Source organism: Anas acuta, chromosome 6 (assembly GCF_963932015.1).
Source record: "Anas acuta chromosome 6, bAnaAcu1.1, whole genome shotgun sequence".
Taxonomy (NCBI): domain Eukaryota; kingdom Metazoa; phylum Chordata; class Aves; order Anseriformes; family Anatidae; genus Anas; species Anas acuta.
Window position 1 is genome coordinate 520,573 of NC_088984.1, and position 25,063 is coordinate 545,635.

Genomic DNA, 25,063 nt, shown 5'->3' on the forward strand with positions numbered 1-25,063 from the left:
GCGCCCGGGGCTCGCGGACACCAGGCAGCCAGGGCAGGGGCTGCCCGCTGAGGCACCGGCCCCGCTGAGGCACCGGCCCCGCACGGGCAGCACCCGGAGCTCGCAGGGAGCGGGCCGCAGCCGAGCCGCAGGCGGAGGCCGCCCCGCAGCACCCGGCCGCCCCCCGCCGGCCGGTGAGGAGGGCAGCAGCCCCGCCCGCCCGGCTCCGGCCGATTCGGAGCGAGTTCAGGGCCAACCGCACGGCGCAGGTAACCCGCGGCGCTGAGGCGTGGGGGCCGGCCCAAGCGGGGGAGGCGGGGGAAAACGGGCGAGTCCTGCCCCGCGGGAGCGGCCGGGACGGCAGGGAGGGCAGGGCACGGCAGGGCAGGGCAGGGCGGGGCTGCCCCGGCCGCTGGGCACCCCCCGGCTCCGCGCTGCCGGTGCCGCCCCGCAGCCCCTCCGGCCCCGGGCGCCCCAGGGGGCGCAGACCACCGGTTGCGCCGGCGCCCGCGGCCGGACCGGCGGAGACCCCGCGGAGCCGCCGCCACGAGGCAGGCGCGGGGCGGGGGAGCGGCGGCGGCAGGGAGAGGGGAGGGGGAGCCCCGGCCCCTACCTGCAGGAGGCCGCCGGGCCGCCGTCGGGCAGGGCGCGAGGCGCCCCGTGCGCACCATCGCCGGGCGGGGAGCGGCAGCGGGGAGCGGCCTCGCGCGGGCCCGTGAGGCGGAGCGGGGCTGGGCCGGCCGGAGGCGGTGCCCATGAGGCGGCGGGGCGGGGCGGGGCGGGGCGCGGCGGGGCCCGCCCGGGTCTGTCAGCGTAACGGCCCGCAGCGGCGGGGGAAGGCGCGGGGAAAGAGGCGGTCGGAGTGCGAGGCTGCGGCCCGGGGACGTCCGGAGAGGGAGGCAGCGGCTACGGGAAGGACGTGAGGTACGGGAGGGGCAGCGGCAGGGGCAGCGGCAGGGGCAGGCCGGTGTCCCGGCTGGTGTCCCGGCTCCCTGCGCTGTCAGCCCCTGTGGCTGATCCTCCGCTCCGAATTTAGGCAGCGACGCCCGTCAACAGGTTTTCCAAATCCTTTGGGGAAAGAAGGTTGAAATTTGCCAGCTTAAACAAGACATCTGAAAGATTAAACGTATTAATTATTAATTATTAATTATTAATTATTAATTATTAATACTTTGTAATGATGTGGTGAGTGACCAGGGATATCTTTTGTCCCACACATAGGTTTGCTGGTCAACTCATGCAAAGTTCTTAACATAGTTGTTGAACTCTTCCCTAGGATGAGTTATGTGTATTTCTTTCACAAAAAGATCTGTTCCAAATATGCTGACATCTTCTGTGAAGACAAGTGGCTGTCAGAACTATGCTACCTAGCAGATATTTTCAAAATAATAAAACCAGTAAATGCAAGTGAATGTAAAGTAAGGGTTTAGTGAAGCATATTCAATCACGTAAATCGTACTGAAACAAAATATTTTTTGTTATTGAATTTATCTGCTTTGTTGTAAACATTATTTTTAGAAAGAAGACAAGGGTTTTCTACCACTAATAAATAAAATGAAATTATTTAAGAAAAAAAACTTCATCTCATCCTTTTAAAATTTCTTTTATCTTTTATAATGCACTTAATATATTAGTATAGCAATACACGCATATAATTTGTATACATGTATAATTTATTTATTATTTATTATATGTATGATTTCATTTAACATGTATATAATTTATATAAATATACATGAGGGATACAGGCTCAAAACGTTTTTACTGATTGGGATGTGTGATCAAAAAAGATCTGGAGACCTATATTCAAACTTTATCCAAAGAAATATAGGGACTAGATTTTAGTTTTCTATTTGAATTGCAATCTTTTGGACATAACTGACTTTATATTGCTATGTGTCCAGCCAGTACATTGCTGAACTGCATGCTTATTTTGAGAGAAAAAAAAAAAAAAAAAAAAAAAAGCAGCTAGAATTAAATAAATGCATATGTAGGCTCTATATCCAGATTATTTTTATTATTCTTATCTGGAATAGTTCACATGATAGTCACAGGCAAGTATATCCAGCCATCATCTTCTCTATTATGGCAGTGTATTGGGATTGGAAACACCAGGGAGAAGGGAAGTGTTGTTTCCAGCAGTTTGTAATGCAACGTGGAGCTGCTGAAGCTGGTGTGTACACAGAAACATCCAGCTTCAGCCCCGTTGCTCTCATCCACACTGGTGTGGGAGAACAGGGGCTGATTTTCTGGGGAGCTGTTTTTGGGGCCCTGCCTCGCTGTGTAGCACCTCTCTGGACAAGCATCTGGTCCACCAATAAGGTCAGAATCAGCCTATACAACTAAAAAAAAAATCTCAGTTCACTTTTGAAAGCCTAAATATGATTTTACTAAAAAGAGCTGTAGTGCTAAAGCAAGTAAGATCACTTGCTTTAAGATCGTGATATGAAATCATACGAAATGAAGTCTTTGACCACAATTCCTTTGTCTTCAGCAGCACCATAATTTTGCCCTTAATTATCAGAGCCTCTTCATAAAATAACTGATTTTTGTGCTAATCGTGAACAAATGAATTTTCAAGGAGGAAACATGAGTGATAAAATATTATGCCACTGAAAACTACATCCCAACCTGCAGCTAATAAGAAACATCTGTTATTTTTCTTTATTGCCTAAGATATTAAATAGCCATCATGAGTCGTGGTAGGCTCTGGCTAAGAATTTTCCAGCACTGATGGCACAAGTATCAGTTTCATGCGTGACTTCAGATAATTTTCCATGTGTATTTTATTGTAATTTATTTTCCTTCTTAAATAATAATAATAATAACAACAATAATAATAAAACTTAGTTACAGTGTTAATGAATATGGTGTGTTCTGCTTAAATACTGTCATTGACAGTGAAGACATCCGAAAAGCTAGAGTGTTTCTTAAACTGTTTTTATTGCCTCCGACCAGTATCAAGGCAGTATGGTTACTGCAATTCTCTGTGAGAGCTGAAGAGAAGCACTTGCTCAAAACAGCAAAGGACCTGGTTCCAAAGGTAGCATTCATTAACGTTTTTTTCTTCTTCCATTTGATGTTGTTGGCATGATTAGTACTTAATTCTAAAATAACCGTACCATCAGTAAGATTTTCTGATTTTTTTTCTGTGATTTTTATAATCCCAGAGTTATGGTAGTTAATCCTGTTTCATCCCATGTAGAATTAGCATTGTTCAAAAAGATATCTTCTGTAGTAATAACATCACCCAAGAAAAATGTCTAATTATAATAACCTTTCAATGAAATATAAGAGCTGGAAGTAGACATGCCCAAATCTGCAACTGTCTATATGGGATATATTTATTCATGGTTTCATTTTCAGTATTTAAAATTAAAAATTCCATTAAGGAATTATTTTCTAATGTTTACTATCTATGATGTAAACTGTGTTGTGGATGAAGACACCTTCATTGCGTTTCGTCATTGTCTTGACTCTGTCAGTGATGGTGATCTTTTGTATTAAGATAATGGGACCTTCAGGCCCTTGGGCATTAAACAAGGTGGTGGGCAGGTGGAGTAGAAGGTGAGTCCTACTCCACTCAGTGTGCCTCTGTGGGCTGGAGAAGGACGATATAAAACAATACTAGAGTACTACCACCCCTTGCTGTTTTATCATGCCGCAATATTCCATATAAGTATAAACCCTGCCTGAGTAAGAGCAAAATCTGCGTATCTTGTGATGAGACTGTGTTAATTTTATCTGCATGCAGTTGCTGAAACCATAACACGTGATGCCAAAGATTTTTCTCATATGCTGTAAACATGTTCTGCTCTGCTGTGCCAAAACATTTTGTCACAAAAACTAGCTCTTTTAGAGATTCTAAAAACAAACAAGAAAAAAACTGTTCATTATGTGATTTATTGGGGATTGTCTTGTTCTTAGATTTTAAGAATTAAAAACAAGAGGAAGGTGAGAATGTAAAAAAAAAAAAAAAAGACATAAGTGGAATCAGGAGGGAAAATTTAAGTAGAAAAGAAAGTAGAAGAGAACATGTAATAAGAAAACAGAATGGATTTATAGCTTGACAGCAACCCTGATGGATGACTACTGTTGTCTGGGATTCTTAGAGCTGAAAAAGTTAAAGGACATCCTGTCTAAAACAGGTCTATTTGATATTTCAGTTCTGTACGTATTCGTTTCTGTATGAGGCAGGAAATAGCTTTGGTATGCAGCAATTTCCTCCCTAGAAAAGCATCTTACCTTGCAAATATTGAAGCCAATAGTACTGCATGTCTCTGCCAATAAATATTTAGCTTAAAATGGGTGATGACATTTTTGGTTGGAGAAATGACTTATTTCAGATGATCTGAAGGAGAAATAACAAAAGAAACTTTTCCAGAAGTATTTGTTCAGTAATTAAGGATTTTCATATTAATGTTACTCTGCCTCAGCAGAGCCATATTGATTTTTCAGTGTATTTGTATGAGCTTGGCTATGGTACCCTCCTTGTATCTGAGCTGAATCAGATGTTTTGGGAACGGATCCTTAAGATAATACAGCATTTTTTTTCTCTGCATTCTGCTAATAGCAATGACAAATGAAGCTAAGTCAGTAACTCTTTATGCTGGTTAAGTATCAGAAGTTTCTTTTTTCTATTTGCATGCTCATCACTATTAGATATTGTCAATAAGTTTCAGTCCCGGAAGCTGACACATGCAATAGCAAATGTAATAAATCCTTATGTCATTCCTTCTCCCAACAGCAGTGTAGTTCTCAGGCAGGCATTGTAAAAGAGCTGCGAACTTGTGTATTTCTCTCTTGGCATATTTTGGAAAGTTGTGTTAGTCATTCCTGTCCACGGTGCTTTCATTTCAAATTTAAGGTCTCATTAGAGCTTATCTACTTAGATCAGACATATCCCCTACTGGTGGGTACTTTTTGTAAATAGCAGTTGTTTTAATGTGCTGAGGCAGCCTACTTTTACTTTTGGAGGAGTGAACTCAGAATTCACATAGGAAAATGAATTTCTCCCAGGTGCTGCTGAATCTGCTAGCAAAATAAAGAAGAAAATCAACCATGCGAAAATTGAAATAAATAATGCAAGGAGAGCAGAAGAATCTGGAAAATCCATGTGCGCCTGCTTACCTTGCTGCAGCTTGCATGCAGGTCAGTGTCAAACTCTTTTCTCCATTATAGTGTTCCCTCAGTCCCCGCAATTCAGACTTGGATTTTGACAGTTGAATCATTTGGATTCTTTGGATACCATGACACCTAATAATGATACACACTGGTTTCATGCTTCTGCTTAAAATGATAGATAGCAGTGTTACTGAGGTAACCATCTCCATCCCTTGTCTATGAGCACAGTTCAATACAAAATACAAGTCCTTCACAGCTTGAGTTAAAGCCAAAACAATATTTCCAGTAAGGCATAAGAACCTTACAGTTCTCATCCATGCTTCCTGTGATAATCTTCCTCAAACGCTATAAAACTGATTAAAAGAAGGCAATTCCGAACAGGTTTAGGTTTGGATCTGTTGGTTTGGATATTTAAACTTGGCTTTTCAGAGCGTTGTCTCATAGACAACCCCTTCATGCCCTTGACATCCAGACCGTGGGTCATCTGGCATGAGTCTATGCTTTTAGTGCTAAACCCACAGGGGCAAATTGAACCATTGACCCAGGCTGTATTAGTCACATAATGGGGAATCATGAGTCCAAAAATGAAAGCGATGTTGTACAACCTGCTAATGAGGGTTAATCAGAGGATATATCCAGCGTAAAAGAAAATGTTTTTTACCAGATAGTTTGGAGAGGAGCTGGTGCATAACTTATCAGATAAGGCAATCATGTAATATGGATTTGGTGTGTTGCCTAAAGCACTAATACTACAAAAGTTTAGTGCTATTGTACGTCATTCCAGATTTTTTATTTTTATTTTTTGGTGAAAATCTTTGGAACTTGGTTTAAACAAGAAATATTAAGTTGATGTCATAGACTTCTTATGATACTAGGTATGATTCACCATTTTTTTTTCTGTTTTTCTTCCACTCACTTTCTTTTTATTTATTTCTGATGTTTACACTATCTCCATCTCTTGTTATATGTTTAAACCAGAAGCTGCTGTGAATGGGAATCGTACCTGCATAATGCTTGTCTGAAAACTTTGTTCTTGAAAAGTAACACTCAGCACTATTAAAATAACACAACATCAGCGTGGATATGTAAATTTGGTTTTATTTAACACTTTCCTTTATTTCCTTTTGATATTTTGTTGGAGATCATTATACTTTTTTGTCTATGTGGGAGGAATGAATGTGACCACAGGATAGTGCAGCTGAAATCTCTTCCTGCCATTCTCAGTCCTATCTCCACTGAAGTCCTGATCACAAAGATATGAGGCTTCAGAGATATTTAGCTGATACTGAGGATAGATTATTTTAGTGGTAGTAATTAGGAATGGAATTTATGTTGTAGTGGTTATACATATTTTTAGAAAGTTCTTGTTGTTTTGTTGGTGGTGTTATTTTGTGTGTGTGTGTGTGTTTGTTTTTTAATTTAGAATGGAGGCATGCCTAAGGGAAGACACAGAATTGAGATTGTGGTAAAGGGACAAGAGTTATAGGAATTGTCTTTGAGCAGTGCTTTCAGTGCTTTGGAGCTCTTTCATGTTTCGTGACAATTTCTCTTTCAGAACATGCACTCCACAAGCAAGTTACTACCTGATTGCTAAGTCTCACAAAATTACTTGGCAGAATCAGGAATCAACGTCTTTCCAAGTGGACAGTCTGATTACTTGATATAATCTAGCTAATAGATGCTAGCAAAATTATACACCAGGCATAGACCAGGTCTAAAACAGACACTTCAGCATATAGGCATATGGAATATCTTCTGATGTATCATGGGTTTTATTCATAACTCTTCTTCTCCTTTTTTTTATTTCTGTTTTTTTTTTTTTTTTATTATTATTATTTCTGTTTTCTTAAGCTCAGTCACAGTCACAGATAGGTAGTACATTTTTCAATTGAGTCAGTGTAGCTATTTTAGATGCTAGAAGAACATGACAGAAACAAAAATGATTCTGCTGCAGGTGTGTGATACATTTTTTATTGCTTTAAATATTTTTTTTTCTCTGTCCTGTGTTTGTATTGTCTCTTTGTATTAGTTCGGAGTAAAGGTGAATAGTTTTGTAAAGACCGTTATTGTTAAGTGTCTGAAGCATAGAAGAGACCAATTACTGAAGGCAGCCATATATTCAGTGATTTTTATATTGCTGTAATTGTTCACATGTGCGTATATTATGCCTTCTACAAAATCTGTGGGAAGTCTGGCTTCATGTCTGCACAGCTTACCCTGTTTCTTCCCAGTGGGTCTAGGAAATCTGAGAAGTTCAGGTCCTGATTTGTATCTGGATACCAAGATTTTCATAGACTACAGGGGAAAAAGTGTCCAGTCATTGAATAATAGTGCTGGACAGGGGAGGGTAATATCATTAAGGAGAAGGTATGTCTTTCTGGGTAGTTTTTGGTTATAAAATAACGTTGCTGGCAGAATGACTGGAAAGATTAAACTTTGTCATCATGTGATTTATCCACCTAAATATCCTTGTCTATACATACACACACATACATATATATATATATCATTGGGTGAAAGAAAAAGTGAATCAGTTCTAGTAATTCAATTGCAACACACTGAGCAGTATGAGATCCCTTGCAGACTTCACTATTTCTGACATATCATATTTGTAACTCTTCTTTCCTTAGATACAGGCATGGTTCTTAAAGGCCAAACATGAGAATTCCCTGTATTTTGTTGCCCTTGATCATGGCTTTGGGCCTTTGTCCTTGAAAACAGAGTTTAATGGTAGGTAATGAAAGCAAAGCAAAATATTTTTAATATCGTTATTGGTTTATGTGCCAAGTGACACTGAGCTCCTTGGAGCTAGGCAGCTGCAAATGACTTGTCTTCATACCTACTTTGAGTAAGTGCACAAAAAGAACGCAAGTGTTAGAGGACAAGCCACTAGAGGGCACGTGATATTCGGCAATTGGATGGTAATCCTTTACCAGATGTGACTTCATACCCAACCCAGCCTCAACAACAAATGTACCTTTTTCATGGGGGGTATGAAACTGATTCAAATTCTCCAGGAATTGCTGCTGGAAGAGCAACTTTCTGAAACAGTAGTGATTATGTGATAATCCTTGGAAGGACATTAATAAGTTGGAAAATGGAGGGAGAGAATTGTGAATTGCCCCTGCTCAGGTTTGGATGGTTGTAGTTTATAGCAGGGGTAACATTGTAGTAGTATGGCATTGAAATGTGATTGCTGTACATACACAGAGGAATAAAAATAGAAGTTTAACAAAAAGAAAACGTTATGATTGATAGTCTTCACAGAATGTCATAAAAGTTATTCAACAGTGCTAAAGTTGAAGAATCAGAATTAGTTTCAGTATAACCATATGATTATTATGGGGACATTCACCTTGTGAGTTAGACTACAGTCTTGGGTCATTTGAGTGAATGGGTCAAGGTTGAGGACAAGTAAATTTCAAGTCTTCCTCTAGTTGCTACCCCATTAGCTTTTTCAAAGGCACTGTTGTACAGAGTGGCTTGTTGTGTATATCTGCTGAGGTGCCAGTCACTCGGAAGGCAAGGAGGAGGAAGCAGAGATGAAGGGACCCTTCTCTTTTCCCCATCAGACTGTCGAATTGGATCAGCATGTATGCAGCAGTAATGCGTATAGGCCTAGTCATGTGGAATCTGTAAATAGGTTGGGTTGCAGGCTGTGGAAGTCTTGGGAAAGCACATCTTTCTTGTGGTCTTGTTTACATGTTGCTTGGAAAGTGCAGGAAAGGATTTTTTTGTTCTATATTGGTGGGGAAAAAAAAGTGTATCACAAGCTCATAGATGTAACTATGTATAGACAAGCTACCGCTAGGTGGTGGTCAAGAAGTAGAGGATTTTAGCATTTGTAGGACCAAGAGAGCCGGCAAGCTGAAAAGAGCTTTCCCAGCTCTTCATACCTTGTAACAGAGAGGCTTTCCAAAGTACACAGCTTAGACCCCTGTGCATCACTAGGGAAGTTTCATGCTGCTTGCTTACAGAGAAATCTTCATCTTAATATGTTTGTCCCTATGGCTCTTTGCACAACAACTTCTGAAACATTGGTCCAAACAGCTTTTATGCTCATGATCATTAGCTGCCACTGTATCTTGCACGTTATTTTAAAACCACTTAGATTAGGAAGGTAATCACTGATGCAAAGGAAAATGCATGGCAGCCTAGTCTGCAAAATAATACATGGAGACGGCATTTTCAGAGTGACGTACATTTTCAAGCAATTAGTTAAGTCAGTAGGCTCTGCTGAACTACCTTCTTAGGTTTAAGGTATGTTCTCAAATGTGTGTCATTTTCAATCTTGTTCAAGCAAATGGTCTCAGAAGTTTACTTGTTATGTGGGAAAAGTTTGAAAAAGAACATCTGAGAGTGGCTTTTCTTAGTCTTTTTTACAAGCTTCATTGTCAAACTTCATAACTGGTGAACAGGATGGATATTGCAGTTGGGTTATAAAGGAATTTCCTTTGTAGGCCTTCCTATGTCAGCCATGAGCAGAGGACTCTACAGGTTAGCATACCAATGAAATGCAAAAGATTTTCTTTCTTAGTTACCTTTGTCTGAATGTATAACAATGTCAGCAAGCTAGACAGGTTCAAAATAAACGCCTTTTCGACAGTCAGTGAATGGCCTTATCCCTGTTTCACTGTTTGGGATTATAATTGTGTACAATATTTGGAATTAGATAAATCTATTCCACAACATCTTAGTAACCTCTCTGAATGAGTAGCAGCTTTAAATAGGATCTGGATCAATAGCAGTGCTGGGGAATTTACAGCCAGGCTGGAGTAATATATATTTTGTTCCCATATTATGCACTCATATATTAGGACTGATTTTTTATGCAGAGGGAAAATTGTCAACAGTCAGCATTTCAGGTGATATGATCTCAGTTTCCTGTACCTCTCTGGTCAATCTGGGGAAGCACCAGCTGATTCTGGATTTACTTAACTATTTGAATAATTTTAGGACATAGTCAATGAACTGTGATTCAGTGCTGTGACTTGATTATGAGTCTTTGTAATTAGCAGGAGGTCTTTTGCATTTAGTCCTAATGCAGATCAATGTCTTCTCATAATGTGTAATTGCTTTGTGCTGATGCACTTGGATATAATTCATTTCATACTCCTCCTAGTCAAGAAAAAAGAATCTACATATACCTTAAAGAACTAGCTAGAAATTATCTCACTAAGTATCCTGCTGCTTGAACTATTCTTTTTCATGTAATGCATATAAAGTTGAACAGACCACAAGGAGACATTTAACATGAAATAGAAATGGTATGTTTAAAGATGTTTACCAGTATTTAGGGTGCCCTGAAGTAGTAAGGCTATGGAGTGCCTGCAATTATTGGTCTGCCCTTGGACTCTTTCATGGAGTGGTCACCTTCATGGCTAAGACCAGGGCACTGGCTGACTTTACACACTTGTCCTGCCTTTGGGATGTCTGTGGAAGCATTACTGCCCTACTCTCTCAAGGGCAGTGCCTGCTTTGCTTTTTACAGCACTGTTGATGTCTTGTGTCATGAGCGGTTAAACTTCATTTCTTCCTGTGGTGGGTAAGTGCTCCTTGTGCAAACTGCCTACAGGCATCTGTACCAGACAGCTTTGTGACCCGGCTTGTTATTAGCTACTGCCACACCCATTGCATTCTTTTATAACTACTTTTATTCCCTAGACTAACCACAGCAGCAAGAGCTTTCTTTCTATTTTTGTAATTTAGCAGCATACCTTCCCAGTAAACGCTGCCTTGGTGTGCGCTTTTCCTGGCCGCTGTTCAGAAGGGGAGTGAGTGATCAGCACCTGAAATTCCATCTGTCCATGTTAGCCTGCCTGCCCTGGCTCTGTGGCAGCACTCCCCGGATCTTCAAATAATGCATACGAGACAAGTTATCTCTTTATGCACTTTGAGCAAAAAGAAATGCTTTGAACTTATAAAGAGAACCAAAACCTTAGCATTGTGTATGAATGCCCATGTTCAGCAATGGAGTGGGCAGTTACACATGATGGTATCCTAAAGAAGCCATTGCATTCTCTTTATCAAACTCCACAAAGCATTCCTCTTCTGATACTTTTCCTTGTCCTCACAGCCCCTTCTAGAGCTTGCTTACAGATGTAACAAATTCCTCAACTTTCTCTTTCAACTTTGCTCTATTTATTTATTTATTTATTTATTTTTAAATGGAGAGGTTCCACAGACAAGGGAAACTGTTGTCTTAACTGTTAGGCTGCATGAGCCAGCATGTCACTTGAGATATACTGAACAGCTTCTTGCTATTCTTACTGGCATTGTATTTTAGAACAGCCTGCACTGAGTTCCATACTATAAAAGCTACGTATTTAACAAGAATCAAAGTGGGTTAAAGGTATAGCTCCCAAACTGGTGTCCCTGAGTTCATAATTGGTGTTTTATAAAAGCATTTTGTCATTACAGCGTTTCCAGTTGCACATATGAGGAGACAGATTGATGTGCAATACAAATTACCTACACAACTGTAACCTGTTTTGCTGCTCCTTCCTTTAGTGTAAGACACATACTACAGTCCAATGTAAGTGTGTTAGTCTGCGTATTCTGTATTCTGTAATCTCCTCCAGCCAGATAATTACTTTCCTGAGCGAAAGTCGCAACATACTAATATCATGAGATAAGTGAAATCAATGTAAGTTAAGGACTAGTCTGAACTGAATGCAGTTGTCCAAAATGCTTTTTCCTTCTCTCATGAACTGTAATTATTCTAGCATGATGGTGCTGATCTGATCTGAAATTCCACATTTTGCAGCTCTCCACTGACCTTTGTGACCCTATTTTGTCCAAGAAACAAGGCAACTTTTCCACACACACCTACCACTGTGGGGGGTGTTTTTGTACAGGTAGATGACAAGGTAAGATGACAAGGGCCTGAAGGATGCATCTAAGTAACAGTCTTGTGACTTGCTCACATTAGAAGAGTTTTTTATTTCAGTCTGAGATCCTCAATCTTGCATGTTACCTTTCTGACTCTTGCTTACTTTTCGGTGCTTATGCTTTGGCTATTTTCATTTTGAAAATGAATATCCTAATAATAGGACAAGGGGAACAGTTTTAAACTAAAAGAGGTGAAATTTAGATTAAATGTTAGGAAGAAATTCTTCACTCAGAGGGTGGTGAGGCACTGGCCCAGGCTGCCCAGAGAAGTTGAGGCTGCCCCATCCCTGGCAGTGCCCAAGGCCAGGCTGGGTGGTGCTTTGGGCTGTGTGGGCTGGTGGGAGGGATCCCTGCCCATGGCAGCGGTGGGCTGGGTGGGTTTGAGGTCCCTTCTGACCCCAACTGCTCTGTGATTCTACGATTTTACCTTTCTGCCCTTGAAAGATTATTATGACTAGTACAAATGAGACCCAGGTTTGACCAACATAGTAATAGGAAGACAAATTCTGGAAGGTTGTGTTAGGTTGGATTATGTAACACATAATGCTTTTCCATAGGTTTTATTTTATGGCTTCCTTCATTTGAATTTAGTTTTATATAAATTTGATTCAGCAGAGCCTGCTGTTCTCTGATCTAGAGGGATACCTGACATACATTTGTGTACAGAGGAGTGATAGTATATTATAATGAATAGGCCTTTCCTAATTTTCATTTTAATATCAAAACAATTAATATTAAAACTTGATTTAAGCAGCAGATGAAGCTTATTTACTGCAATAGGCTCTATTGTAGAATTCGCATTTAAGTGGAGGGCGTGGTACAGAAATAACATGTCAAACACCACACTTACTTACATATGAGACTGACTGATATCACTCGCTGCATTTTATTAAGTAAAGCATTCTAGTTGAGTTTGCTGGTATAGGAGGGTTTTCTGATTTCATATGCCCAGTATCTTTTTAGAAAGTGCTGTATCCATACTGGGACTCTGAATTTGGTCTCAGCCCAGATGTAAGTCATTGCGTGGGAAAACATGAGCCTTGAGAGTGCTTTAAGACACTGAAGAATGAAAGCATGTAGTTTTTCAGCTTTTTTTTTTTTTTTTTTTAATTCTTACCAGAAAGCTATACAAAGCATGTAACTGTTCAGTAAGAGGGGGTAAAATAATCATATTGAATTATGCTAAAACCTCACAAAGCATTGAGTTACTTTTTGAGTAAACTTACTAAACATATGCAGAAGTTAGAAAGATTGAATTAATTATTTTCCTTCAAGCACCTTCCTCGGTAACATACAAAGTTAAGGGAAAAATAAAGTATGACTGTGTTTCAGTTTCTTGTGTTTCAGCACTTAATCTATAGGTGGTTTACAGGTTTTATAAAGACTCTAGCTGCTGAAATGTCTGATAGAAAGTCTTAGAGCTGCAACACTGCGAGTGCTTTGTTTAGGCACTGACTATTTTAAAATGCTTAAATAAATGAAATCATGCTTACGGCAGATTGAAATTAAAGTAGACAAGTCTTGGAGGTCTCCCTGTTTTATTCACAAAATTGAGGAGACAGGCTTTTGAAAGTCACATTTACCCTAAGCAATAATCTATTCCGGATATTTTACTGAAACTTGTACCAGGTTTGTGCAGACACAGTCCCACACAGACTTGAGGAGGGGCTTAATGGATCAAGCTGTTTGTACAGTACCTGATCTATGTCTGTGTATCACTGTATTACGTCTGTCAGTTTTGCTAATTATTTTGCAAGTCTTTTTTTTTTTTTTTTTTTTCCCCAGTATGTTTTCAGATTAGATGTTTGGTGTGGGAAGCTATATAATTGATGATAGATTTGATTGTCCGACATCATATTCACAAAAGCTTATCAGAATTGTTTTTCTGGGTTAATCTGAACGTCCTCTAGAATGTTCCAGTTTTAAACACATCTGATTAGGTTTTATGAAAATAGCATAGCTAGGATGATTGCATGAGCAAGTCTAATTATGGTATAATTATCAATCCTCCTGTTAATTAAAATGCCATAAAGAAAGCTAAGTACACATATTTATTTATTTATTTATTTTGATACCCTGGAACACCTAATAAGAGCAAAAAGTAAACTTAATATTTTTGAAACTGTGTACATTTAAAATTGATGAATGCTCTGTAGGTTGTATTCATCTAAATATAAGGTATTTCAAATCTCTAATAACATAATGGCATCCTTGGATGAAGAAACAAATTGTAAAACATACCTCTGTGATGGTAATTGTAAGCAAATGAAGGATCTTGCTGCTGATTTCCATTTTTCTTTGCAGACTATGACTCCTCCCACCTCCGCAATGTGTGTGAAGAGATGTTTCTCCATATCCTCTGCAGGAATGCTCTGAACATTGCCTTACTCCTGATCTAGTCTTGCCTAAGGTAAAAGCTCAAGGTCTTCTCCTTAACAAGAAGCAGTATCACACTGCAAACAGTGTTTTATATACTCCAGCCTTATACTACACTTTCATATTTTAGGGGCTTGGCTGGGAAAGAAATTGAACCTTTGGACGTTTTTCTGTCTTGCATTTCCTAGATTCAGTGACTGACAAATCAATTTCAAATCTGCCTCGATGATCAGAAGTGCAAATCTTATAAAACCTCGAGTTTTGGATCCAGACTCTGACACTATTCAAATCCTCAGCTAACAGCAGGGTGCTCAGAGAATTCAGCCAGCAGCATGCTCCAGTTTAGAATTTCCTGCAAGTTCATGGCTGAGTTTCGTGAAGACCGCTCTGCCACTGACATCTTCTCCTGGCAATGTGACAGAAAATAAATTGAATAATATTATGGTCAGGTGTTACAGGCTCCATAATGCCATACATATTGTAGGCACATTGTGTTCTAGCTTTGGAAAATGCTTCACAGAAAATGGTTGTAATAGGTGGTTAACATCGCTCAGTACTCAGAGCAGGGCCTGAGGCCTCTGCAACTGATTCCTTTGAAAAAGTTGGCCTACAAGGCATCAGACCTCTTGCTGTAGGTCTAGGCTCACAACACCCAGCCATTTCAAGTCTCCCTTTCTGCAGTCTGCTTGGCAAAATGGGAGGAGTTTATCCCATGTGAACTGAAGGAATTTTGGCAGTCTCATCTTCTGGCGACTGGTATGGCTATGAGGGCTGCCCCAGCAGTTCCTGTCAAGCTGCCCTGGCTCAGTGGAGGTGCATGAGGGTACGCAGCATCAGCAGCTGTGACATGGCTATGGTTATGCTCGCTGGGTACTGGGAACTACTGCCACGAGAGCAACAAGTTCAGCTGAACAAACTTTGCATTGGTGAGTGGGCTTGGCCAGCCAGCACCTGGGGGTGTGGTGCTGTGACTATCTCATCTGGCTTAGTTTGTTAGAGAAAAATACAGCACAGTGACTTTGCTTGTAAGTCGCTTTGAAGACATTCTTTCCTGAAGCAGCATGTCATTGGTTTTGAGCTCACTGAAGCCCTTTCTTCTTAGACAACACCATGGATGTCTGTAAAGAATTGCATAGGGACAAGAGCAAGCATTCATACGAGTCTTGCTAATTGAGTTGTTCGAGATGCTGCTGGTTATACAAAGACATGCAAACATCAACTTTACAAAACTCATCATAACTTGCCTGCCAGTTGTAGGGCATGCAAGAGTGTTGGAATCCCGCTGAGCACGGTCACTTTTCTTTAGAGTGGTTGTGCTTTAGAGTGGATAGTTTGTCTTTTCTCAACAGGAGACCAGAAGTCTACTGATGCACTGTTCCTTTTAGCCAGAGGAAAAGGATGCTGCCCAAGAAGAGCTGGAAAGAATGTAAGTTAATCATAAAAAGCATTTGCACTTTAAAAATAAGAAAGCAGGTATCTCAGCTTTAGTGAAAAAGAAAGCCAGTGTGGTTTATCATTTACAAGCTCAGGTATGAATCAGTATGGAGAACCCATTGGCTGTAAATCATGTTTAATTATCTGATTACTGTTTTGGGGTGTAAATACAAGACAGTTGATGGATCGAGAAGAAATTTCAGACCAGACAAGTCCTTTCATTAACCTGGAATGTGGACATTTTTAAAGTGGGAAAATCATAGTTATCCTGAAATTAAATTATGCTGTGGCCTTGCTTCTTTTTTTTTTTTTTTTTTGCTAAATTGGGCAATGGAAAGAGCATACATTTTCTGATATTCTGAGTGTAGAAAAAGGGGCATACATTGAAAGGTTTAGTCTCCAAGTGCTTTGGTTAACAACGAGTTCTCTTTAAGAGGTCACTTACTGCATGAGGAAAATAGTAGTTTGTGTTGTTTCTCAACAGTTCTTCAATCCTGCATGTAAAATCGTAATCATAGCTCTGTGGGTGGAGTGGAGCACACAGAAGCTGGCTGTGCTTAGTATTTTATGCGCTATTTATTTGTCAAGATACAATTTGTTTTCTTTTGGTTTTAAGTGTGATATATTAGGAACGTATAAGCACAATGGTAGGGAAAATTTGGGGTAGGAAGACAGTCAAAAAATAGGAAATGAAGAACATATGGCTTTGATGAGAGAATTCCTGGCTTCAAGGACTGATATGTGGATGCTAGAAAGCCATGACATCTGCCTGGTGAGAGCTGATTCTGTCTCTACGAGAAAACAGAAATGGGAAAAGCAGTGAGCCGTCTGTGTTTGTATATTCTTTGTTTGCTGCCTGTGTTTAGAAAGGTTCTTTATAAATGAAAATTGGCAGTTTGAATGAATCAGCCTTGGTTTGAAGCCTGCAGTTGTTGCTCAAAACTGACACAACTAGGCTGGTTCCAATGGAAGGAGAGTTTTCTAGAAGTATGTGAATGCTATCTGTATGCAGTAGTCCCTGAACGCTAGCCTTGGTGTTATACTGGAACAAATAGTACTTTAAGGCTTATGCACAATCCCTCTTCCTCTTTTTATCTGCTTGAAAATGAGGTATTTGCTGGTCCTTATGCAGAAACAGGAAGCTGTATTCCAATGCTCTTTACAGCTGCTGTGGAGATAAGCTTTTTCTGTCTGAAAAGATGAAGAATGGGTATGTTTTCCATGCAGTTCAAAAGAACCCACATTTTGTTTTGCCATGTACTCCTCAAACTGCACGTCCCTTTCCTCCTCCTTAGATTGTAACTGGCACATTGAATTAGTGAAGATGCATGTTTATTGATCATGCTGTGCTAACCGTATCCTTTTCTATAATATTTCAGCTCCTATGGGGAAAGGCATGGCCAAATTTTAATTTAGCTTAAAACAAATAATCACTGCTGCATATTTTTGTCATATTAAAAACAGGTTATTAATTGTACCTGTAAAAATATTCAGAACACACTGACTACTTTGCTTTAAAAACAAAACAAATAAACAAAACAACAACAACAACAAAAAACAACAAAGACAAAATAATTTTTTGACAGTCTTTTGACCAGTACAGAAACAGTAGATTTAGTTTGGTTTCTTCCCTTAATTTGACTTTGTCCCACAGGAGATAATTTTATGTAACCAAGTCCAGAAGTTCACAGCCCATTTGACACAACCCTTTATTTTCAATCCCTGTGCTATTTATTAATCAGAGGAAAAACACTTGAAAATATAGTCTGATGATCAAACTAAAATAAGAAGAGGAGAAAAATGCATTGATAAAATAAATATCCCAACATAAAATTTGTAAAACACATATGCCTTAGGAGCTAGACAGATCTCCTTCCATGGAGGGATTTGGGTTGTGTTTATATTACATTTTTTCATAAAGGCGATAAATATGATTGCTGCTCTGATATTTTCTTAAAATACAAAAAAAAAAAAAAAAAAACAACAACAAAAAGCTTTGTGAATGGTAACGATGAAAATAAAGGAAGCAAATGAGAAAGTGATTTATATCAAACTTAAAGATACTTATCATAATGACCACTACATACTGGGAATTTCAATAATTATTCTTAATCTGCTTAATGACTAAATTTAATGTGTCCTACATAAAAAGATAAATCTCAGTAAGAATCTCAGAAGATTTGTTTTCATTCTCTTGATGTTTTTAAGCTTTCATGATCTCTAGTAACTCTGTATTTCACGTTAGGTCATTAATCTAAGCTCTAGCAAACTCATTTTCTTTATCATCTTCCCTCCTGAAGGTTAATGACAGAATGCACAAAGGTGTTGATGAGACATACAGACTTAACTGCATAGTCTTCAGACAAAAGAGGCCTATTTTAATGGATTTTCTTAATGTAATGTAGTAGCACATGATAAAAACAGATGTAAAAATGTTTAATCCATATGATTAAAGCAGAACACCTCAGGACCTAGAGTAACAATCTAGGAAAAGAATATATATAAGAGGAGCTAATGTTAATTTGCACTAAGCTGCTTTGGATGACCACAAATCAAAGCTCTGCTGTGAGCTTTTTTATTTTTTTTTAAACTGTCCATGTAAAACATGAATGGCTGTCACATTACAGTAACAACCTGGGAACATCACTAATAAGCTTGCTAAAAGTCATAATCAATAAAGGCTAACTATGATCATGCTCACCATACAAGCATGCGATGTAAGTTTGACCATGCTGGCAACAGTCCCATCTGCAGACAAATGCTTTAAGATGTTATGGATCCCTGGTGCTGTTTTTAGAACTCTGCTAAATTGCTGTGTGTTTTGTTGTTTAGTGGCTGAAGGGATCAGTTGCATGGCTCTCTTCTACATTCCCTTAGCGTGGCAGTAAATAATTACCCAAGCAGAGATGAAGAGAGGTTGTCCTGTGGACCAGTCTGAGGAGTATGTCAAATATGCTCAGGCCCTGCTTGCTGCTGTCTTTTTGGCAGCAGCTGGAAGGAGCCTGGGGAAGGAATGTGCCTTTTGTCTGGAGCAAGGCACTGGGCTTTAGTAGTAGCAGTGATGCCTGCAGAAGGGGTGCTCAGCTTCACTTGGTCTCTGTTTAAAAGTGTGAGTTGAAGAAATATTAGAAATATTAGGTCTAGGGAGTCTAAATTCTTTGGTGGGGAAATACCTATGTCTATATTACCTTTGAGTTGTTCACGAGCTTGAGGAATGGAAAGCTCATGGTTGATATTAAACTTGTGCACCTTATGTGGTAGTTCAACACAGCTGTACTCATGTTCATACTTCCTATAATTCCAGTTTTCCTGAAGCATAAATGATTAGGTGCTGCTGATTTAAACCTGTAAATGTCTAAAGCAAAAAATGAGATTACCAGGGACTGAACTCAGAACCAATGATTTAATTTGTAACAAATGACAAGCTTTTTTTTTTTTTTTTTTTTTTTTAAGATTTGGAAAAATTTATTTAAAAAATCAGATCACTTCAGGGACGAAAGGGAGATGGATTTAGTTTAGAAAAAAATATTTCCATGGTCATCAGCTGAAATTGGCAAGTTTCAAATTACTAACAGAATCACACAGGAATATAACTTTTTACTTGAACTCTCTAATCTCCAAATTATTAATAATAATATAACCTGGTTTGACTCAGTGAAACATCAAATTCTTTTAAATGCACATTGGGCAGTCTAATGTAGAAATATGGTTGACTCTGGATGACTTGTTAAATTCACCCAGCCATCATCAACTTTTTCACAAGGTTATGAACATTTAATCAGGAAGTACACTGAATAAACAGACAAGAAGACTGCTTCTGTAGAATGTAGAATGAGCTATGAAATGTAGAATGAACTATCCAAACAGCAGAAGACTGAATAAATGAGTCATTGTACACATTTAAAAAAAAAAAAAAAAACTTAAAACTTTTTAGAAATTAGCTTATGTAGCTAACATATTTTTCAAGACATCATGATTGCTACCCATGAATGCCACACTCGCCAAAAAAAACAAAGAAAAAAGAAAAAAAAAGTTTTATTCTACACATAAATGGCAGTCAGTTTTTCCATTCTCAAATCCCAGCAACCTGAAGCTACTTGTGTCTGAAAAAAGGCACAGGAAAAAAATATTGCTATTCCTGTCAGCAATCTCCATGAACCTCAAAAGGTGTCATACGTTCTCCTAGTTACCTCAGATCATCTTTAAAATTCCTGCTTTTCCTTTTTTCCCCCATGATCTCTGTAATAGAGACCACATTACAATGTAAAAGTTTGAGTACCTAATTTTAGTAGTTGGCCTAACCAAGTTCTAATTCTTAATTTGTTGAATTAGTGCTACAGGGTATAACACAGCACAACTGCTGCACAACTGCAACATAACAGTTTCTCCTCTTAGCCTGTTTATAGTCCTGTAGATCTGAGACTTCTGGAAGTCTGCCCATGCCTAGTGCCACCGTCTTTGTGCTGGCATTCAGCTTGATCACAGCCTGCAGAGGACAAGGTTTGCTCGGAAGGCAGTCAGGCACAGCATTGGCTCAATGCTAGTTATTTTCAAGCTCTGCTTTGCCAAAAAGGGCCATTTACTTGTTGATGAAGACTAGTGTCTTTTTAAATCTGAATGGTGGAAAGGCTCCTCCCCAGGTGCTGATCAGTTCGAAGTAACATTGCTCAAAGCAGCAGTGCAGCCGCGCTTCAATAATCATCCAGTTCCAAGGACTGATGGAGTAAAAGAAGTGGTGAAGCCAGAAATGAAGCCTTTCCTCACAGAAGATACAAATTAACAGCTATGGGGTATCTATATATAAATGATTTTGTGGCAAACCTTTATAAGGGTTACATGTTTCTTGTCGTGGTCTCTGTGTGCCTCTCCCAGGCATCATGGGCTGGGTGTTGGTAAAGAGCATTTCCCCTGGCCCTGGCCAGCCCCTCCTAGCACCAGCCTCGTGTCGCTTTGTGCAGCCGTGGAAAGCTTCCTCAAGGTTCTCTGCCCAGTGCTACCTATGAGAGATGTCGGGTCTCCAGTGTTCTCAGGATGACAGCTTTCTTTCTCATCCCTTTATTTATTATTGTTCACAGCTGCCCTAATTTACCCATGGCCACAAACCCAGGTTTTTGCTTTTTTTTTTAATTAAATTGATGTTCACATTGTCACCTTTTATTAGTCTTACGAAAACTCAAACACAAAATGTACAAATGAGTACTATCATTGGATGTCTTCTCTTCAACTAAACAAGTGTCTGTCAGCACTGATAGTCTGAAGACCCTTTTTTTTTTTTTTTTTCTTTTTTTCTTTTTCTAGAATGTTTATGGTCTTCCCTTCAGGCAAACATTTTTTTTTGCCTAGCTCATCTCTGCTCCTTTCAGGCTCATCCATGTCTCTCTTCTTTGGCTACCCCGTAAAGTAATGTGGGTATGGCAAATAAATGTTTCATTTCACTTGGCAGTTCACATGTACTCATTAGGTTGTTCTGATGTTGTCAGGCCACAGCCAGGTGTTCTTGCAATAGCTGTACGCATGTTTCTTGAATTAATGTTTTAGGAGCTATCCTAAATCTGTGTGCTATGGTAAGTGGAGTTGCTCTGTTTTTCTCTTAGGATGTTGCCAAAACATGCATCTGTCTGAGCATGTAGGAGAAATTTTAGAAGGCACTGCAAGACTGTAGCACTTACATGCAAGCTGAGCTGCAGGGGACTCTGTGCAGCAGTGACACCCCGGTCAGGCAGAAGTGGCTCACAGCCAAGATCCCAGCTGACCAGAGCGAATGCCTGCGGTCAAAAGGTCAGATGCAGCCTCTGAGGAAAGGGGATCATATTGATTCACTAAAACTCCAGGTACTGGTAGCTGAGCATTCTGCACTCACGTATAACTTACATTTCCTATGTTGTTCACAGAGGACACTTCTTAGGCAGGCAGGAGTAAAGATCAGGGTCTGGATTTTTATTTTTATGTTTTGAGGCCACTTAAACAATAATCCTAATTCTGTTATGCATTAAAAGGAAATTAATCCTATTTTGTGACACTTCTCCCCTCCTCCCCCATCCAAGATAGGGAATTACAGAGATGTTAATTTAAGCCTTTGTTTCCTATTTTTCTCCAGCATTCAGTGAGTATAACGGCCTCCCTGAGGTCAGTGCTGCTTTTCATTGCCCTCCGTGGGAGCTATTTACCTAAGAGAAAAAGCATAAGGCTGCTGTTGAGTCTCACTGTACATCTTCTCAATCTGTTCTAATATTAAACTATTTAACTCCCTGCTTCTGATACAGTTCAGTTCTTGTTCTTTCAGTCCATTTGCAGATTAATTATGGAAATAGAGAAGTACATTTTCCAGGGTGCTATTACTATTTAACTTCCAAATCAGCATTACCCTGTCTTAAGACATGGACTTTTTGAAAGTTAAACAATCTTTTATCTTCCTCACTGGCTTATCAATCTGAATGCAAAATTGTGAATACAGTGGATTTAAAAAAAAATTGCCTTATATTTATGCTCCTGACATTTTGCAACAGACCACTCCACTGTGAAAATGAACAATGAAATTAAACTGTGCCCCGTTTTTCTCCACTTTTGCACATTGTCTGAAACTGCATGTAAAGAGAAATTAACCAACCTAATAATTTTAATGAGTATAGCACCAAGATGTAATGCGTAAAAATATATAAACAAGTAAGACTAGTAAAAACAAAAGAAAATGAATGTGATGAAACAGATGTCCCAAGTCTTGTTGCTTTTGATCTTGATTGAACAACCTCAAAAATCATTCCTTCATAGAGCTATTTGCTATATTGCATTGATTATCTGTTTTTTTTTGAGAGGTATTAGCGGATTCAAAGAAAATACAGGCTATGTATTTTCTATATATACAACAGACTATGGATCCTGTCAGTCTCTACTGTATCGTCTACAGCTAATTTAAATTTTCCTGGGACAAGGAAATACCAACCAAGTATACTTGGCTCACCTTTAGTAGGTAATAGGCATACCAGGTAATCAACGCTGATCTGCATTAATCTGTGTAGCAAAGCTTGTACATGACTCTGAAGGTAGTTAAAACCTGATGTGAGATCAGTGCTTCTTGTAAGAACAATTTGGCCAATCTCAAGCTGAAGTAAATAGAAACTATTTTCTACCTTAACAGGAAAAAAAAAATGAGTCTACTAGGAAAGAATGGGCACAATCTGCACAGCACCAACCCTCAACAACACATCGCACTGCAATCATTGGGAAATGTCATAGCTGTGTACAAAGTTAAGATATAACTTGTTGCTTTCACTGGGCTGTTTACCCCTTAACTTCTTACCCATTGTACAATCAGGAGGCAGAGGTAGCCCAACCAAGTATGGAAAAATTGCCTCGTTATCTAAACTTGGAACAGTTCTGCTTACCTTTTATCATTTCATTGATGCAATCAGGATATTTGCAAATATTAGAAAGTGAAGAAAATTGCAATGATGGGGAACAATAATTATGAACACTATGAAGTTAAGAGATTCTGCAGCATGAGGAAAGTACATGATGTAGTTACTTAAAATAATCAAGTATTTGAATTATAAATAAATCCAAGGAGAATTTAGCCTTCGTGGAGACTACACGTTCTCTGAAAGCAAGAAGATATTTTTTTAAGGGGAAGGAAGGGGAGGAATAGAGAAGTGGTGGGAAGAAAACATGATAAAGTTCTGAAATATCTTGATTACCTGCATCTAAAGTAAAAAAAAAAATCCTAGTCTAGGGAATAAAGGGAAGTACATAGTTTCACACCTTGGTATGCCAGACTGACAAGTTTGTAATATATGCACTGTTGAATGGCCAAAGTGGTTTTGATATGTTTAACCTGCTTAAAACATATGATCAGACTTCACATTCATGGTATTTGTTTTTGAATACCACACAGAGAAAATAATAATAAAAAGAACAGGGAACAACTTTCCATGGATGAGACTTCCATATTTATTGTTCTTCCATGTGCATAGAAAATGGCAGTGAAGTTTTTTATGAAATAGGCAAGGAATGGGAGAGGTGTAGATATACTGAACTAGACTTTGTGCTTCAAAATTACACTATTAATTTTAAAAAGTTTTTTTTTTTTAATTTATAACATTTTCTTGGATTTTCTTTTTGTGCATGATGTTTCAAATTCCTTTTAAAATGACACACTGCATTACAAATGGATGGCACTTTAAACCAACATGGCATTTTCATATTTACACCAATGAAAGAAATTTACACAACGTAATAGCATACAATCTTGACATTTAGTAATAGCAATAAAACAAGGGCATCCGTTTTATTTTTTCTGTACAAACTATCAGAACAAGACTTTTATTCACATAAAAAAAAATCAGCTTTAATTTGCTCTGACCTACGCACTTTCCAAATTCATTTTACTCAATTCTCAAACCTTTCATCACTTCGCCCACACCCTCACCAGACTACAGGAACTACAAGTAATTATACCTAACATCTAAACAGAGCAAAAAAATCCATCCCTTCCAGTTTTTCTTCCTGACAATTCATCACTCAAAAAACCAAAACAAAAAACAAAACAAAACAAAAAATCTCCAAAACCAAAACACTTCCTTGTTCCTTCTTTTATTTCACTTTCACATTTCATTACCAAAGCAACAAATGAGGCAATTCCATTTCTTCTCAAGCAAGATGAGAAATACACTGTTTTCTTCCTTTGATGCTACACCCAGGAATCAGGTGAACCTGGGTACTGTTCTGCTCTATAAGAAGATCGTCTGGTGGAATAAAAGTCTACATAATTTGTGGTTGATTTCAGTCCATATTGTGTTGTATAATCTGAAGCAGCAGGAAAGTGAACTCGATCATCAAAGTATGGGTCTTCATAGCTATGTGGGGACTGCAAATATAACCTGTATGCATCATAGTTTTTTCTGTTGGTATCTTCTTGACTGTAATACAACTGCTGATGCTGTTGACAAAGTGGAAGAAAGATATTTTTTCAAAATTTAATTAACAGAGAAAATATTTGTTTTCAAACATTTCATGCATTATACACAACCTTTCCCCAAAAAGTTTAGTGTAGCTCTACCAATGATGACAATAACAAAGGTTTCAAGCCTCCGTGAAATGTAGCTAAGGTTTAAATGAATCTAATGCAGGAAAAACTTCTAAGTCCTCTTGCACTCACTAGGAATCTAGTAGCTCTCCAAAAGTAGTATTTTTAGAACATCCATAAAAAATACAGAACCTGACCATAGCTACCAAAAACACCTGTCAGAAAACTGGTCTCAGATCC

General features: G+C 39.0%; 2 protein-coding genes and 1 long non-coding RNA gene across 19 annotated transcripts in view; 1 reads left to right on the plus strand and 2 right to left on the minus strand.

Annotated features, from left to right (window-relative positions):
• Positions 1 to 751, minus strand: part of TANC1 (tetratricopeptide repeat, ankyrin repeat and coiled-coil containing 1) — a 114,577-nt gene extending 113,826 nt beyond the window's left edge. For both annotated transcript variants that reach the window (XM_068686859.1, XM_068686858.1), the window contains exon 1: positions 593 to 751. In XM_068686859.1, coding sequence (XP_068542960.1) covers positions 593 to 736 — 144 coding nt within the window. In that variant the 5' untranslated portion in view covers positions 737 to 751. The remainder of the gene's footprint in view (positions 1 to 592) is intronic.
• LOC137858736 (uncharacterized) lies at positions 749 to 24,496 on the plus strand. 9 transcript variants are annotated; one of them, XR_011097966.1, is made up of 6 exons: positions 749 to 903; positions 4,999 to 5,130; positions 14,299 to 14,404; positions 14,501 to 15,796; positions 16,937 to 21,635; positions 21,902 to 24,496. It is a non-coding gene; the product is annotated as an uncharacterized lncRNA (long non-coding RNA). The 9 variants fall into 9 exon arrangements; XR_011097965.1 differs by lacking the exon at positions 21,902 to 24,496 and having other exon boundaries at positions 750 to 903; positions 20,481 to 20,594; positions 21,399 to 21,636; XR_011097964.1 differs by lacking the exon at positions 21,902 to 24,496 and having other exon boundaries at positions 751 to 903; positions 14,501 to 15,296; positions 15,720 to 15,796; positions 20,481 to 21,636.
• PKP4 (plakophilin 4) overlaps positions 23,725 to 25,063 on the minus strand; it is a 91,031-nt gene continuing 89,692 nt past the window's right edge. For all 8 annotated transcript variants that reach the window (XM_068686874.1, XM_068686876.1, XM_068686877.1 and 5 more), the window contains one exon: positions 23,725 to 24,736. In XM_068686874.1, the coding sequence (XP_068542975.1) occupies positions 24,488 to 24,736 (249 nt within the window). In that variant the 3' untranslated portion in view covers positions 23,725 to 24,487. The remainder of the gene's footprint in view (positions 24,737 to 25,063) is intronic.